At 48.2% G+C, this 17,839-nt stretch overlaps 1 protein-coding gene across 1 annotated transcript; it reads right to left on the reverse strand.

Annotated features, from left to right (window-relative positions):
• Positions 1-771: 771 nt before the first annotated feature.
• LOC115189047 (tissue alpha-L-fucosidase) lies at positions 772-14,935 on the reverse strand. Its single transcript, XM_029747851.1, has 8 exons — positions 14,288-14,935; positions 13,891-14,025; positions 6,977-7,114; positions 6,642-6,747; positions 5,790-5,990; positions 2,470-2,660; positions 1,810-1,915; positions 772-1,050 (listed from the first exon to the last, which is right to left on the reverse strand). The coding sequence occupies exons 1-8, from the start codon at positions 14,647-14,649 to the stop codon at positions 919-921; spliced, it is 1,371 nt and encodes a 456-aa protein (XP_029603711.1). The 5' UTR covers positions 14,650-14,935; the 3' UTR covers positions 772-918.
• Between the last annotated feature and the right edge of the window lie 2,904 nt (positions 14,936-17,839).

Genomic DNA, 17,839 nt, shown 5'->3' on the forward strand with positions numbered 1-17,839 from the left:
AACAGGATGCACCTGAGCTCAATTTAGAGTCTCATATCAAAGGGTCTGAATACTTATGTAAATAAGGTATTTCTGTTTTTTATTTTAATACATTTGCGAAAATGTCTAATAACCTCTTTTCGCTTCGTCATTATAGAGTATTGTGTGTAGATTGATGACAAAAAAAAATCTATTTAATTAATTTTAGAATAACAAAATGTGGATAAAGGGAAAGGGTCTGAAAACTTTCCGAAGGCAATGATTCAGTCCAAATGAATAAAAAAAATAAATTAAAATCAAATCACCTGGAGGGCAATAAACAGCAGAGTCTAACACAAACACAAAAGCGTGTAGAAACAAAATACAAATCACAGGAAAAATAGGCAGATTTTCTCCCTTCTCCTTGACAACTCGTTTCGTTTGATCCATAAAGCTTGTCCCATAGGTTCTGAATTCTTTACAATGGTTTTGCCCCACAGAATGTTTCATTTTTTAATTTAACCTTTATTTAACTAGGCAAGTCAGTTAAGAACAAATTCTTATTTTCAATGACGGCCTACCGGGGAACAGTGGGTTAACTGCCTTGTTCAGAGGCAGAACGACAGATTTTTTACCTTGTCAGCTCGGGGATTCGATCTTGCAACCTTTCGGTTACAAGTCCAACACTCTAACCACTAGGCTACCTGCCGCCCCAAATGTATCATTGAAATCTGGTGCCAACATGGCGCCAATTACACTTCTAAATCCCAAGCAAATTTAGCCTAACTAATATCACATCACACATCTGGGTCATTTTTGGTCATTCTGGGTCATTCTAAAAATCTTCCAACATTTTAAAAATGCAAATGTATTAAATTTCATTCCAACTAGTCGCGTGGAGTATCTTTACTGCTCACCAGTAGCTAAAGACCTATTTAGGAGGATGGTTACCGCCCCAGATCACTTGACCCCATCCAGTTTGAGGATCCAGGCCTGGGCCGGGGTTTGGGGTAACTCAGGGAGGAGGAGGATCAGACCCCGGGGGTGGAGAGGAGCCCATCTCAGAGGCTCAGGGTTCCCCAATAATGTCACCTGGGACAAGGGGAGAGCAGAGAAGGAGAGCAGGGGAGAGAAGGAGAGCAGGGGAGAGAAGAGAGCAGAGAAGGAGAGCAGAGAAGGAGAGCAGTGGAGAGAAGGAGAGCAGAGAAGGAGAGCAGGGGACAGAAGGAGAGCAGAGAAGGAGAGCAGGGGACAGAAGGAGAGCAGAGAAGGAGAGCAGGGGAGAGAAGGAGAGCAGAGAAGGAGAGCAGGGGAGAGAAGGAGAGCAGAGAAGGAGAGCAGGGGAGAGAAGGAGAGCAGAGAAGGAGAGCAGAGAAAGAGAGCAGGGGACAGAAGGAGAGCAGAGAAGGAGAGCAGAGAAGGAGAGCAGGGGAGAGAAGGAGAGCAGAGAAGGAGAGCAGGGGAGAGAAGGAGAGCAGAGAAGGAGAGCAGGGGACAGAAGGAGAGCAGAGAAGGAGAGCAGAGAAGGAGAGCAGGGGAGAGAAGGAGAGCAGAGAAGGAGAGCAGGGGAGAGAAGGAGAGCAGAGAAGGAGAGCAGAGAAGGAGAGCAGAGAAGGAGAGCAGAGAAGGAGAGCAGGGGACAGGAGAGCAGAGAGATTCGCAAGTCAGTGGCTAGGTTAAGGCTTCGCTTGAAATTATTCTTCATAAGGTCTGTGGCCATATGTATGAAAGATCTCAGTGGGAGTGCAGATCTAGGATCAGTGTAGCCTTTTGAACCTATTACTCTACTGTAATAGGTTCAACTCCACTCACCGTGGGGCTCTCTGCTGTAATAGGCTCAACTCCACTCACCGTGGTGCTCTCTGCTGTAACAGGTTCAGACAGGTGGAATGTGTACACAGTGGGTTTCGTCATGAAGACAGCATACACACTGGAGTATTTGGAATTGGAGGTGTACCTACGACAAGAGAGAAAGGGGGGAACGAGAGAGAGGGGAGAGAGAGAGACAGGAGAGAGAGAGACAGGAGAGAGAGAGACAGGAGAGAGAGAGACAGGAGAGAGAGAGAAAGGGGGGAACGAGACAGGAGAGAGAGAGAGGGGAGAGAGAGAGGGGAGAGAGAGAGACAGGAGAGAGAGAGACAGGAGAGAGAGAGAGACAGGAGAGAGAGAGAGACAGGAGAGAGAGAGAGAGACAGGAGAGAGAGAGAGAGACAGGAGAGAGAGAGAGACAGGAGAGAGAGAGAGGGGAGAGAGAGAGACGGGAGAGAGAGAGACAGGAGAGAGAGAGACAGGAGAGAGAGAGACAGGAGAGAGAGAGAGACAGGAGCTATTCAACACATTACTTTCAAAACCCTGCTTAGGAGATACCTTGGGAGTCAGTGTATCAGATGTGTTAATGCCAGGCTGAAACAAAATCCTGCATCCCTTAACAAATACCACTAGAAGCCCCATCCTCTCTCTCTCTCCCCCTCCCTCCCTCTCCCTCCCTCCCTCCCTCCCTCCCTCCCTCACCAGACAGGCACGGTGGCATTCTCGGTCTGGATCCTCCAGGGTTTGGAGGAGTAGATGGCCTCTCCGTTGACCTCCAGCCAGGCCCCAATGCCCCTCAACCTCTCCTCAAACACTGGGGGGATCATACCGTCAGGGGTAGGACCCACATTCAGCAGATAGTTACCCCCCATGGCCACGGTTTGGACCAGGTCCTGGAGAGGAGAACAGGGACGATCAGAACATGCAGTCGGCCCAGACAGATGAACGTTCCACTGATATTAGTCCTATCATTTATAAATATCTAAATCACTGCAACCATACAGAATGGACAAAACATTATGAACACATACTCCTTCCATGACATAGACTGACCAGGTGAATCCAGGTGAAATCTATGATCCCTTATTGACGTCACATTTTAAATCCACTTCAAATCAGTGTAGATGAAGGGAACGAGACGGGTTAAAGAAGGATTTTTAAGAGAGTTGTACAGATGAGTGTCCTTTCCTCACTGGGCAGGTTACCTGACTAGTGTAGGAGGGTGAATCAGTAAGGTATGTGTTCTCTCTCACCTGTATGATACTGGGCAGGTTACCTGACTAGTGTAGGAGGGTGAATCAGTAAGGTATGTGTTCTCTCTCACCTGTATGATACTGGGCAGGTTACCTGACTAGTGTAGGAGGGTGAATCAGTAAGGTATGTGTTCTCTCTCACCTGTACGATACTGGGCAGGCTACCTGACTAGTGTAGGAGGGTGAATCAGTAAGGTATGTGTTCTCTCTCACCTGTACGATACTGGGCAGGTTACCTGACTAGTGTAGGAGGGTGAATCAGTAAGGTGTGTGTTCTCTCTCACCTGTACGATACTGGGCAGGTTACCTGACTAGTGTAGGAGGGTGAATCAGTAAGGTGTGTGTTCTCTCTCACCTGTATGATACTGGGCAGGTTACCTGACTAGTGTAGGAGGGTGAATCAGTAAGGTATGTGTTCTCTCTCACCTGTATGATACTGGGCAGGTTACCTGACTAGTGTAGGAGGGTGAATCAGTAAGGTATGTGTTCTCTCTCACCTGTACGATACTGGGCAGGTTACCTGACTAGTGTAGGAGGGTGAATCAGTAAGGTATGTGTTCTCTCTCACCTGTATGATACTGGGCAGGTTACCTGACTAGTGTAGGAGGGTGAATCAGTAAGGTATGTGTTCTCTCTCACCTGTATGATACTGGGCAGGTTACCTGACTAGTGTAGGAGGGTGAATCAGTAAGGTATGTGTTCTCTCTCACCTGTATGATACTGGGCAGGTTACCTGACTAGTGTAGGAGGGTGAATCAGTAAGGTATGTGTTCTCTCTCACCTGTATGATACTGGGCAGGTTACCTGACTAGTGTAGGAGGGTGAATCAGTAAGGTATGTGTTCTCTCTCACCTGTATGATACTGGGCAGGTTACCTGACTAGTGTAGGAGGGTGAATCAGTAAGGTGTGTGTTCTCTCTCACCTGTATGATACTGGGCAGGTTACCTGACTAGTGTAGGAGGGTGAATCAGTAAGGTATGTGTTCTCTCTCACCTGTATGATACTGGGCAGGTTACCTGACTAGTGTAGGAGGGTGAATCAGTAAGGTATGTGTTCTCTCTCACCTGTATGATACTGGGCAGGTTACCTGACTAGTGTAGGAGGGTGAATCAGTAAGGTATGTGTTCTCTCAAACCTGTATGATACTGGGCAGGTTACCTGACTAGTGTAGGAGGGTGAATCAGTAAGGTATGTGTTCTCTCTCACCTGTATGATACTGGGCAGGTTACCTGACTAGTGTAGGAGGGTGAATCAGTAAGGTATGTGTTCTCTCTCACCTGTATGATACTGGGCAGGTTACCTGACTAGTGTAGGAGGGTGAATCAGTAAGGTATGTGTTCTCTCTCCCCTGTATGATACTGGGCAGGTTACCTGACTAGTGTAGGAGGGTGAATCAGTAAGGTATGTGTTCTCTCTCACCTGTACGATACTGGGCAGGTTACCTGACTAGTGTAGGAGGGTGAATCAGTAAGGTATGTGTTCTCTCTCACCTGTACGATACTGGGCAGGTTACCTGACTAGTGTAGGAGGGTGAATCAGTAAGGTATGTGTTCTCTCTCACCTGTACGATACTGGGCAGGTTACCTGACTAGTGTAGGAGGGTGAATCAGTAAGGTATGTGTTCTCTCTCACCTGTATGATACTGGGCAGGTTACCTGACTAGTGTAGGAGGGTGAATCAGTAAGGTATGTGTTCTCTCTCACCTGTATGATACTGGGCAGGTTACCTGACTAGTGTAGGAGGGTGAATCAGTAAGGTATGTGTTCTCTCTCACCTGTATGATACTGGGCAGGTTACCTGACTAGTGTAGGAGGGTGAATCAGTAAGGTGTGTGTTCTCTCTCACCTGTACGATACTGGGCAGGTTACCTGACTAGTGTAGGAGGGTGAATCAGTAAGGTATGTGTTCTCTCTCACCTGTATGATACTGGGCAGGTTACCTGACTAGTGTAGGAGGGTGAATCAGTAAGGTATGTGTTCTCTCTCACCTGTATGATACTGGGCAGGTTACCTGACTAGTGTAGGAGGGTGAATCAGTAAGGTATGTGTTCTCTCTCACCTGTATGATACTGGGCAGGTTACCTGACTAGTGTAGGAGGGTGAATCAGTAAGGTATGTGTTCTCTCTCACCTGTACGATACTGGGCAGGTTACCTGACTAGTGTAGGAGGGTGAATCAGTAAGGTATGTGTTCTCTCTCACCTGTATGATACTGGGCAGGTTACCTGACTAGTGTAGGAGGGTGAATCAGTAAGGTGTGTGTTCTCTCTCACCTGTACGATACTGGGCAGGTTACCTGACTAGTGTAGGAGGGTGAATCAGTAAGGTATGTGTTCTCTCTCACCTGTACGATACTGGGCAGGTTACCTGACTAGTGTAGGAGGGTGAATCAGTAAGGTATGTGTTCTCTCTCACCTGTACGATACTGGGCAGGTTACCTGACTAGTGTAGGAGGGTGAATCAGTAAGGTATGTGTTCTCTCTCACCTGTACGATACTGGGCAGGTTACCTGACTAGTGTAGGAGGGTGAATCAGTAAGGTATGTGTTCTCTCTCACCTGTATGATACTGGGCAGGTTACCTGACTAGTGTAGGAGGGTGAATCAGTAAGGTATGTGTTCTCTCTCACCTGTATGATACTGGGCAGGTTACCTGACTAGTGTAGGAGGGTGAATCAGTAAGGTGTGTGTTCTCTCTCACCTGTATGATACTGGGCAGGTTACCTGACTAGTGTAGGAGGGTGAATCAGTAAGGTATGTGTTCTCTCTCACCTGTATGATACTGGGCAGGTCCATCAGTTCAGAGAGCCTCATGGTCCTGCGGTAACCCCAGGACTGGGTGTCTACAGACTGACACTTCTCCCACTTGTGTTTGGGCAGCTCCCCAGGGGTGTATTTGTCTGCACAGTTATAGTAGCCACCGTGTTTACAGTAACACCCCGCCCCCCACCTGTCATTGGTCACAATCACGTCCTGGAGGGAGGGGGGGGATACAAATGACAGCCAATCAGAGACAAATGAGTGAACAGACAGGAAGTGATCACATGCATGTTTACTGGTATCTTTTTTCAGATTCGGTCACTATAACAGCACAGAAAAAAAATAATGCATGAAATGAAATGTATGCATTCACTACTGTAAGTCGCGTCTGCTAAATGACTAAAATGTAAATGTAAAATAACACACACATTTCATGGAGGTTGTTAATTCAAATTCATCCATAGACTGGACTGGACACTGAAAATATATGTTGTTTCCCAGTCCCCAAACCCTTGTTCAGGATATCAGTAACCCCTTGCAAATTACAGGGTGTACATGAATTTGTCAGCAGTCTAACACTAAAATACCTGATTCAACTAATCATCAAAGCCTTGATTAACTGAATGAAATATGAGCTGGGTTGGAATGAAAACCTGCCACCACTACTGTAGGTCTCCAGGTCCAGACTTGGTAAAAAAAAAAACACTGCCCTAGAAGTCAATAGGTTTCTACGTTCCAAACGGATCCCTATTCCCGTCCTAGTGCACTATTTTAGACCAGAGCCCTATAGTAGTGCACTATGTAGGGAATAGGGTTGCATATGGGACGCAACTACCTAGGTGACGATGGGTAGGAAGTCCTCACTTTAACGGGACTGTCGTTGTAGAGCCAGGCCAGGAATTCTGTTGAGTTCCAGTAGGTATCAGGAGCTTCCCAATCCCCATCGGACCAGATCAGTTCTGGCTTGTAGCTAGACCACAGGAGAGACCGGTGAGGGAAAATGGGTGTCTGAACAAAAGCTATGTTTGTGTCACATGTGGTAGTCTAAGCACCGCTATAAGACCTTTAGCCCTGTTTTAAATATATATGACGGAGATAGACTTACAATTTAGTATACTGTACCTCAATCTCAGCCATAATAAGAATAAAAAAAACATGTTTTTTAGTATCCACAGTAGACCTATTCTGGCCTAAATTACCTTAGGACCATGTCATAAAGCTCAGGCAGCAGTTTCTTCAAGACAAAGTCCTGTGTTGTGAAGTTGTTCTTTTTGTCCGCCAGGTAGAGGGGGTTGAACCATTCATACAGGGAGTTATAGAGTCCATAGTGCAGCGACCTGTGAACAGACAACACAAAAACAACAGCTGATACTGGGAGGGATAGAGTCCATAGTGCAGCGACCTGCGAACAGACAACACAAAAACAACACAAAAACAACAGCTGATACTGGGTACGGACAGGGAACTGTCAGGAGACAGCAGCTGATACTGGGAGGAATAGGGAACTGTCCAGAGACAGCAGCTGATACTGGGAGGGATAGGGAACTGTCAGGAGACAGCAGCTGATACTGGGAGGGATAGGGAACTGTCCAGAGACAGCAGCTGATACTGGGAGGGATAGGGAACTGTCAGGAGACAGCAGCTGATACTGGGAGGGATAGGGAACTGTCCAGAGACAGCAGCTGATACTGGGAGGGATAGGGAACTGTCAGGAAACAGCAGCTGATACTGAGAGGGATAGGGAACTGTCCAGAGACAGTGCTGATACTGGGAGGGATAGGGAACTGTCCAGAGACAGCAGCTGATACTGGGAGGGATAGGGAACTGTCCAGAGACAGCAGCTGATACTGGGAGGGATAGGGAACTGTCAGGAGACAGCAGCTGATACTGGGAGGGATAGGGAACTGTCATGAGACAGCAGCTGATACTGGGAGGGATAGGGAACTGTCCAGAGACAGCAGCTGATACTGGGAGGGATAGGGAACTGTCCAGAGACAGCAGCTGATCCTGGGAGGGATAGGGAACTGTCAAGAGACAGCAGCTGATACTGGGAGGGATAGGGAACTGTCCAGAGACAGCAGCTGATACTGGGAGGGATAGGGAACTGTCAAGAGACAGCAGCTGATACTGGGAGGGACAGGGAACTGTCCAGAGACAGCAGCTGATACTGGGAGGGATAGGGAACTGTCAGGAGACAGCAGCTGATACTGGGAGGGATAGGGAACTGTCAGGAGACAGCAGCTGATACTGGGAGGGATAGGGAACTGTCAGGAGACAGCAGCTGATACTGGGAGGGATAGGGAACTGTCCAGAGACAGGAGCTGATACTGGGAGGGATAGGGAACTGTCAGGAGACAGCAGCTGATACTGGGAGGGATAGGGAACTGTCCAGAGACAGCAGCTGATACCGGGAGGGATAGGGAACTGTCCAGAGACAGCAGCTGATACCGGGAGGGATAGGGAACTGTCCAGAGACAGCAGCTGATACCGGGAGGGATAGGGAACTGTCCAGAGACAGCAGCTGATACCGGGAGGGATAGGGAACTGTTGAGAGACAGCAGCTGATACTGGGAGGGATAGGGAACTGTCAGGAGACAGCAGCTGATACTGGGAGGGATAGGGAACTGTCCAGAGACAGCAGCTAATACTGGGAGGGATAGGGAACTGTCCAGAGACAGCAGCTGATACTGGGAGGGATAGGGAACTGTCAGGAGACAGCAGCTGATACTGGGAGGGATAGGGAACTGTCAGGAGACAGCAGCTGATACTGGGAGGGATAGGGAACTGTCAGGAGACAGCAGCTGATACTGGGAGGGATAGGGAACTGTCAGGAGACAGCAGCTGATACTGGGAGGGATAGGGAACTGTCCAGAGACAGCAGCTGATACTGGGAGGGATAGGGAACTGTCCAGAGACAGCAGCTGATACTGGGAGGGATAGGGAACTGTCAGGATACAGCAGCTGATACTGGGAGGGATAGGGAACTGTCAGGATACAGCAGCTGATACTGGGAGGGATAGGGAACTGTCAGGAGACAGCAGCTGATACTGGGAGGGGAAGGGAACTGTCCAGAGACAGCAGCTGATACTGGGAGGGACAGGGAACTGTCAGGAGACAGTAGCTGATACTGGGAGGGATAGGGAACTGTCCAGAGACAGCAGCTGATACCGGGAGGGATAGGGAACTGTCCAGAGACAGCAGCTGATACCGGGAGGGATAGGGAACTGTCCAGAGACAGCAGCTGATACCGGGAGGGATAGGGAACTGTCGAGAGACAGCAGCTGATACTGGGAGGGATAGGGAACTGTCAGGAGACAGCAGCTGATACTGGGAGGGATAGGGAACTGTCCAGAGACAGCAGCTAATACTGGGAGGGATAGGGAACTGTCCAGAGACAGCAGCTGATACTGGGAGGGATAGGGAACTGTCAGGAGACAGCAGCTGATACTGGGAGGGATAGGGAACTGTCCAGAGACAGCAGCTGATACTGGGAGGGATAGGGAACTGTCCAGAGACAGCAGCTGATACTGGGAGGGATAGGGAACTGTCCAGAGACAGCAGCTGATACTGGGAGGGATAGGGAACTGTCAGGAGACAGCAGCTGATACTGGGAGGGATAGGGAACTGTCAGGAGACAGCAGCTGATACTGGGAGGGATAGGGAACTGTCAGGAGACAACAGCTGATACTGGGAGGGATAGGGAACTGTCAGGAGACAGCAGCTGATACTGGGAGGGATAGGGAACTGTCCAGAGACAGCAGCTGATACTGGGAGGGATAGGGAACTGTCCAGAGACAGCAGCTGATACTGGGAGGGATAGGGAACTGTCAGGATACAGCAGCTGATACTGGGAGGGATAGGGAACTGTCAGGATACAGCAGCTGATACTGGGAGGGATAGGGAACTGTCAGGAGACAGCAGCTGATACTGGGAGGGGTAGGGAACTGTCCAGAGACAGCAGCTGATACTGGGAGGGACAGGGAACTGTCAGGAGACAGTAGCTGATACTGGGAGGGATAGGGAACTGTCCAGAGACAGCAGCTGATACTGGGAGGGATAGGGAACTGTCCAGAGACAGCAGCTGATACTGGGAGGGATAGGGAACTGTCCAGAGACAGCAGCTGATACTGGGAGGGATAGGGAACTGTCCAGAGACAGCAGCTGATACTGGGAGGGATAGGGAACTGTCCAGAGACAGCAGCTGATACTGGGAGGGATAGGGAACTGTCCAGAGACAGCAGCTGATACTGGGAGGGATAGGGAACTGTCCAGAGACAGCAGCTGATACTGGGAGGGATAGGGAACTGTCAGGATACAGCAGCTGATACTGGGAGGGATAGGGAACTGTCAGGACACAGCAGCTGATACTGGGAGGGATAGGGAACTGTCAGGAGACAGCAGCTGATACTGGGAGGGATAGGGAACTGTCCGGAAACAGCAGCTGATACTGGGAGGGATAGGGAACTGTCAGGAGACAGCAGCTGATACTGCGAGGGATAGGGAACTGTCCAGAGACAGCAGCTGATACTGGGAGGGATAGGGAACTGTCCAGAGACAGCAGCTGATACTGGGAGGGATAGGGAACTGTCCAGAGACAGCAGCTGATACTGGGAGGGATAGGGAACTGTCCAGAGACAGCAGCTGATACTGGGAGGGATAGGGAACTGTCCAGAGACAGCAGCTGATACTGGGAGGGATAGGGAACTGTCCAGAGACAGCAGCTGATACTGGGAGGGATAGGGAACTGTCCAGAGACAGCAGCTGATACTGGGAGGGATAGGGAACTGTCCAGAGACAGCAGCTGATACTGGGAGGGACAGGAAACTGTCCAGAGACAGCAGCTGATACTGGGAGGGACAGGGAACTGTCCAGAGACAGCAGCTGATACTGGGAGGGATAGGGAACTGTCAGGAGACAGCAGCTGATACTGGGAGGGATAGGGAACTGTCCAGAGACAGCAGCTGATACTGGGAGGGATAGGGAACTGTCCAGAGACAGCAGCTGATACTGGGAGGGATAGGGAACTGTCCAGAGACAGCAGCTGATACTGGGAGGGATAGGGAACTGTCCAGAGACAGCAGCTGATACTGGGAGGGATAGGGAACTGTCCAGAGACAGCAGCTGATACTGGGAGGGATAGGGAACTGTCCAGAGACAGCAGCTGATACTGGGAGGGATAGGGAACTGTCCAGAGACAGCAGCTGATACTGGGAGGGATAGGGAACTGTCCAGAGACAGCAGCTGATACTGGGAGGGATAGGGAACTGTCCAGAGACAGCAGCTGATACTGGGAGGGATAGGGAACTGTCCAGATACAGCAGCTGATACTGGGAGGGATAGGGAACTGTCCAGAGACAGCAGCTGATACTGGGAGGGATAGGGAACTGTCCAGAGACAGCAGCTGATACTGGGAGGGATAGGGAACTGTCAGGAGACAGCAGCTGATACTGGGAGGGATAGGGAACTGTCCAGAGACAGCAGCTGATACTGGGAGGGATAGGGAACTGTCCAGAGACAGCAGCTGATACTGGGAGGGATAGGGAACTGTCAGGATACAGCAGCTGATACTGGGAGGGATAGGGAACTGTCAGGATACAGCAGCTGATACTGGGAGGGATAGGGAACTGTCAGGAGACAGCAGCTGATACTGGGAGGGGTAGGGAACTGTCCAGAGACAGCAGCTGATACTGGGAGGGACAGGGAACTGTCAGGAGACAGTAGCTGATACTGGGAGGGATAGGGAACTGTCCAGAGACAGCAGCTGATACTGGGAGGGATAGGGAACTGTCCAGAGACAGCAGCTGATACTGGGAGGGATAGGGAACTGTCCAGAGACAGCAGCTGATACTGGGAGGGATAGGGAACTGTCCAGAGACAGCAGCTGATACTGGGAGGGATAGGGAACTGTCCAGAGACAGCAGCTGATACTGGGAGGGATAGGGAACTGTCCAGAGACAGCAGCTGATACTGGGAGGGATAGGGAACTGTCCAGAGACAGCAGCTGATACTGGGAGGGATAGGGAACTGTCAGGATACAGCAGCTGATACTGGGAGGGATAGGGAACTGTCAGGACACAGCAGCTGATACTGGGAGGGATAGGGAACTGTCAGGAGACAGCAGCTGATACTGGGAGGGATAGGGAACTGTCCGGAAACAGCAGCTGATACTGGGAGGGATAGGGAACTGTCAGGAGACAGCAGCTGATACTGCGAGGGATAGGGAACTGTCCAGAGACAGCAGCTGATACTGGGAGGGATAGGGAACTGTCCAGAGACAGCAGCTGATACTGGGAGGGATAGGGAACTGTCCAGAGACAGCAGCTGATACTGGGAGGGATAGGGAACTGTCCAGAGACAGCAGCTGATACTGGGAGGGATAGGGAACTGTCCAGAGACAGCAGCTGATACTGGGAGGGATAGGAACTGTCCAGAGACAGCAGCTGATACTGGGAGGGATAGGGAACTGTCAGAGACAGCAGCTGATACTGGGAGGGATAGGGAACTGTCCAGAGACAGCAGCTGATACTGGGAGGGATAGGGAAACTGTCCAGAGACAGCAGCTGATACTGGGAGGGACTAGGGAACTGTCAGAGACAGCAGCTGATACTGGGAGGGATAGGGAACTGTCAGGAGACAGCAGCTGATACTGGGAGGATAGGGAACTGTCCAGAGACAGCAGCTGATACTGGGAGGGATAGGGAACTGTCCAGAGACAGCAGCTGATACTGGGAGGGATAGGGAACTGTCCAGAGACAGCAGCTGATACTGGGAGGGATAGGGAACTGTCCAGAGACAGCAGCTGATACTGGGAGGGATAGGGAACTGTCCAGAGACAGCAGCTGATACTGGGAGGGATAGGGAAACTGTCCAGAGACAGCAGCTGATACTGGGAGGGATAGGGAACTGTCCAGAGACAGCAGCTGATACTGGGAGGGATAGGGAACTGTCCAGAGACAGCAGCTGATACTGGGAGGGATAGGGAACTGTCCAGAGACAGCAGCTGATACTGGGAGGGATAGGGAACTGTCCAGATACAGCAGCTGATACTGGGAGGGATAGGGAACTGTCCAGAGACAGCAGCTGATACTGGGAGGGATAGGGAACTGTCCAGAGACAGCAGCTGATACTGGGAGGGATAGGGAACTGTCCAGAGACAGCAGCTGATACTGGGAGGGATAGGAAACTGTCCAGAGACAGCAGCTGATACTGGGAGGGACAGGGAACTGTCCAGAGACAGCAGCTGATACTGGGAGGTATAGGGAACTGTCCAGAGACAGCAGCTGATACTGGGAGGGATAGGGAACTGTCAGGAGACAGCAGCTGATACTGGGAGGGATAGGGAACTGTCCAGAGACAGCAGCTGATACTGGGAGGGATAGGGAACTGTCCAGAGACAGCAGCTGATACTGGGAGGGATAGGGAACTGTTGAAAGTCAACATTGAACCTTATGGCCTTGTTATGAGTGTGTCCTGTCCTCTGGGCATCTGCATTGCTTACTCTTTAGGGGTTTTAGGCTGGGTATCTGTAAAGCAATTTGTGACATCTGCTATTGTAAAAAAAAAAAAAAAAGGCTTTCTAAAATACATTTAATTGAATACAGAACTATTTCTGCTGTCAGCTACAAGCCTGGGCTTATTATAAACACCTATATAAAATAGATCTATGACAAATAGAGATGTCTTCCAATTCAATCCCTGCATTCAGTAGAATTTGCTTCAGCACATAACAGCTTACTCTCCCACATAGAATCACCCCGATAACAACTAGGACAGTTCTACGCAAAACTGAACACAGATCAGTGTCTATAGACAGTTTCAACCCTTCTCTAGGTGCCTTACCTAAGATTACAGCAGGTTAGATCATACAACGCCTGTCGTATTTAGCTAAGCACATCATTATGTTATAGCAATCTGATGCCCAACGACACGGTCGACGATGTGGCACGCAACCATTGGTTGATGTATGTAAAGTCTGAGCAAAGGAACACCACCCATCTACCAATAACATTATCCAATACAAATTAGGTGAAAACTGTCCTCAGATCAGCATCTATTGATAACTTCAACCCTTCTCTCTCTCTCTGTTGTCAATCGGGTGCCTTGTTTAGCCTACCTGTTGCGTACAGCCTCTGCCAGGTCTCCCACCAGGTCTCTGTGTGGTCCAGTATCCACAGAGTTCCAATTCCAGGAGTAGGAAGAGGGCCAGGTAGTGAATCCTTCATGGTGCTTCGCTGTCAGAACCACATACCTGGAGATACATGGGACAGGTAAAGACTGGGGAAAGACCTGTAGCCTTTAAATTATAGGCTGTAATACTGTACTACAGTCTCTGCCAGACTACGGTAGTGCACTTTCCCCATTTTAATTATTATTATTAAAAATATATATTTAACCTTTATTTAAGTAGGCAGTGTTGCTGGTTTAATACCTACAACCGTTTTTTAATCACTACAGATTGTGTTGCCTATTGGTATAAAAAATATAGGTATAGAAACTGAATAAGACGTTACTTTGCACCGGAAGCCTCGAATATGTCAGCCCAGTCATCCGGGTCAAAGAACTGGGCATGGAACTGGGGCGCGAAATCTGGATAGCTGAACCCGGGCGGGTAGTTATCCAGCATGTACTGAACACACTTCTGATCAGGTGGGTTTTGGCCTTTCCAATGCCACCAGAACCACTCGCTCTCGAACCCGGGGACGGAGAACACCCCCCAGTGGACGAAAATCCCGAACTTGGCTTCATCGTACCACGTAGGAAGCGGTCTTGCGTCCAAACTCTCCCAGTTCGCTTGGTATCGCGTCCCGCTTGCTGGTATTAATATGAACCAAGCGGCGAGCAGGAGAAATACCCAGCTTTCCTGAGCAAACATTACTGTTGAAACAAACGGAGGCTTTACCAATGTGAAGGTTGCAGAGTTAACAGAATAATTATACGTTAAGTAGTTATTCTATGAGGTTATTCCGGGCGGGACGGCGCGGTCTTTCTGCTGCGTCTACAAGCGGTGATATCAACAATCAAACTAAACCGTAACGTTTTATATCGGTTTACAGGCATAATGTACTGTAAAACATTACGGAGGGAGAAACGACCATGTCGTTATGTGCAGTAAATGTAGATCACTCTGGTCCGTAAAACTATCACATGACTGTAGTCATATGACTTGTGTTAAACTGTTCCGGGTCGAGCTGTGAGAGAAGCGTTTCAACATCACGATCTCCTCTTAGTTTAGAAAACGTTATAAAGAGCAGCACTGTAGTGACGTTTTATCTCACATGTTGTCAACACAATGAGGTTGATGTTATTCCCGTTCATGAATCTATTGCAGAAGCCTTTTGACAGCATGTACTGAAGCCGATTCATTGAATCCACACTTGCATTATTCCCAGTGGTCGGCATTTAGGCTCTGACAACGAACAGCACACAGACCTACACTAGGTTTTAGCCATTTCTAACTACGAAAAGAATTTTGGCAAACAGATTGTGAACCGAAAAGTGTACGTTTGATTCTAGGAATGAATATATGTATATGTGTGTGTGTATATGTATATGTGTGTGTGTGTGTGTGTGTGTTGGTTAGGGTGTAGGGGCAGATTTGTAATGTTGTCATTCAGAGATTTTATCTATTTACTTTTATTCTGATCAATGGAACATTTCTCATTCTTAATGGGCTAAACATTGGCGGGTCATTTCTGCGCTTGTCAGCAAGAACACTGCTGTTATTTTCCGTATTTTATTATTCCACTTCTCAAAGTTGCCAGTGTAAAAACACATCTGAAATCTGAAATGCCGACTTGTGTCTTTGATAATATGTATTTTATTTTTTTTAACAGCCATTCGTGGTCAGTTTTCAATAAGTCATACAAATAAACGGGTTGGGTATGAAATGCTCCAGGAATCAGATATAATCTGACATTTTAGTATTATGCACATTTATTTGTATTTATTTCGCCTTTATTTAACCAGGTAGGCCAGTTGAGAACAAGTTCTCATTTACACATGACAGGCTACTCATAAAAGGCATATTTTCTAAGATGATAGCAAGGAGACTGCGGTCTATGGGCAAGGAGACTGGCCGGCGTTGAAAATAAGAATTTGTTCCTAACCGACTTGGCTAGTTAAAGAAACATTAAATAAAACATGTTTAAGCAGTGGTATCACTCCTGGCATGTGTCACATCCAACTTTCCACCTGAGAACATGTATCAGTCACTGCTTCCAACATTCCTACTTATCTCTAGCATCTCCCTATCTCATTTAATTACTGTCTGAATGAAGTGTCAAACCACCTAAAGAAATGTGTGTTTTTTTTTTTTTTTAAGAAACTTTCAATGTCACCCCCCCCCCCCCCAAAAAACCTCAAAGTTCAAAGTCGTAGCTTTTTTTTGTTGCTGTTCATTTAATGTTCAAAGCATCCTGTATACACCTGACCTGTGGTTTTTATTGTTTTTATTTCCCACCCTGGTCATTGGCTTAAGCCATGGAAAAATACATAGAATTACAGGAAATTAGCTTTAAAACAGCACGATTTTCCTAGGGGTGGGTTGTGCCAAAGGGGCAATGAAATTCACATTGCTTATCTCATTCCAACCTTCTTTCAAAAGTGCGCAGCCCCGCTGCCCCATGGGAAAAACTTTAGAATAGCATTCTAGTCTACTGAATCATCACGAAATCCTTCTGAATCTGGCAGAGACAAAACAAAAAAAATCCTAGAAATAATTGATTTGCAGACAAGCAGACTGATTGTTGATCTACCTTTTTTATTGTGATAAGTCACACATAAGGACTTTAAAAATAGCTATAGAGACCAACTCCCCAATGTCAATCTACAGAAGAATTAGCATTAAAAAAAGACTGGCTAACAGTACTTCAAAACACATGATCATTAATTCACATAGCCTATAATGACAGTGCATTTTCATTTCAGTTTACACAATATAAAGATTGTCCACATACCAAAAAAGGAACAAGTAGCCTACAACACAGAGATATTGTCATGAAAAGTGGAACATTCAACTTTGTGCTTTCTGTATACCCTGTTGCAATGCACATTTCTACCGAGAACAAATAACTGTTTTTGGTGTGCCATTGTAACAGTTGAGCTTCCGTCCCTCTCCTCGCCCCTACCTGGGCTCGAACCAGGGACCCTCTGCACACATCGACAACAGCCACCCTCGATGCATCGTTACCCATCGCTCCACAAAAGCCGCGGCCCTTGCAGAGCAAGGGGAACAACTACTTCAAGGTCTCAGAGCAAGTGACGTCGCCGATTGAAACGCTATTAGCGCGCACCACCGCTAACTAACTAGCCATTTCACATCCGTTACACCGTTTATAAAAAATCCATGTTTTTCTGGTTCTGATGTTAACATTGCTGAATATATTGGTATCAGGACCACTAAGTCGAACATACTGCATCTCCCTCAGCCTGGTGGTTAGAGCGGGTAGCCTGGTGGTTAGAGCGGGTAGCCTGGTGGTTAGAGCAGGTAGCCTGGTGGTTAGAGCAGGTAGCCTGGTGGTTAGAGCGGGTAGCCTGGTGGTTAGAGCGGGTAGCCTGGTGGTTAGAGCGGGTAGCCTGGTGGTTAGAGCGGGTAGCCTGGTGGTTAGAGCAGGTAGCCTGGTGGTTAGAGCAGGTAGCCTAGTGGTTAGAGCGGGTAGCCTGGTGGTTAGAGCGGGTAGCCTGGTGGTTAGAGCGGGTAGCCTGGTGGTTAGAGCAGGTAGCCTAGTGGTTAGAGTGTTGGACTAGTAACCAAAAGGTTGCTGGATTGAGTCCCCGAGCTGACAAGGTAAAAATCTGTCGTTCTGCCCCGTATATCGTTCTGCCCCTGAACAAGACTGTTCCCCATTAGGCCGTCATTGTAAATAAAAATGTTCTTAAATGTTCTTAACTAACTTGCCTAGTTAAATAAAAGGTTAAAGAAAAACAATATAGAAATAAAATTAATACACACAGTTAAAAACCATAGCATCATGTCTGGTATACTTACATTACTGGCCTCAGAGGTTTTGGCTGATGCGAGGTAGAACAGCAGTTTGGAAGCCCATTCCAGCAGTATGGTATAG

The sequence above is a fragment of the Salmo trutta genome, unplaced genomic scaffold (assembly GCF_901001165.1).
Source record: "Salmo trutta unplaced genomic scaffold, fSalTru1.1, whole genome shotgun sequence".
Taxonomy (NCBI): domain Eukaryota; kingdom Metazoa; phylum Chordata; class Actinopteri; order Salmoniformes; family Salmonidae; genus Salmo; species Salmo trutta.

Excerpts from the sequence above, each read along its gene's own strand:
- LOC115189047 (XM_029747851.1), bottom strand. The coding sequence starts at position 14,649 with ATGTTTGCTCAGGAAAGCTGGGTATTTCTCCTGCTCGCCGCTTGGTTC. Across the intron at positions 14,026-14,287 it reads TTCGAGGCTTCCGGTGCAAA|GTATGTGGTTCTGACAGCGA; the intron begins GTAACGTCTTAT and ends ATGTATCTCCAG. Across the intron at positions 7,115-13,890 it reads GCAGAGGCTGTACGCAACAG|GTCGCTGCACTATGGACTCT; the intron begins GTAGGCTAAACA and ends GTCTGTTCACAG.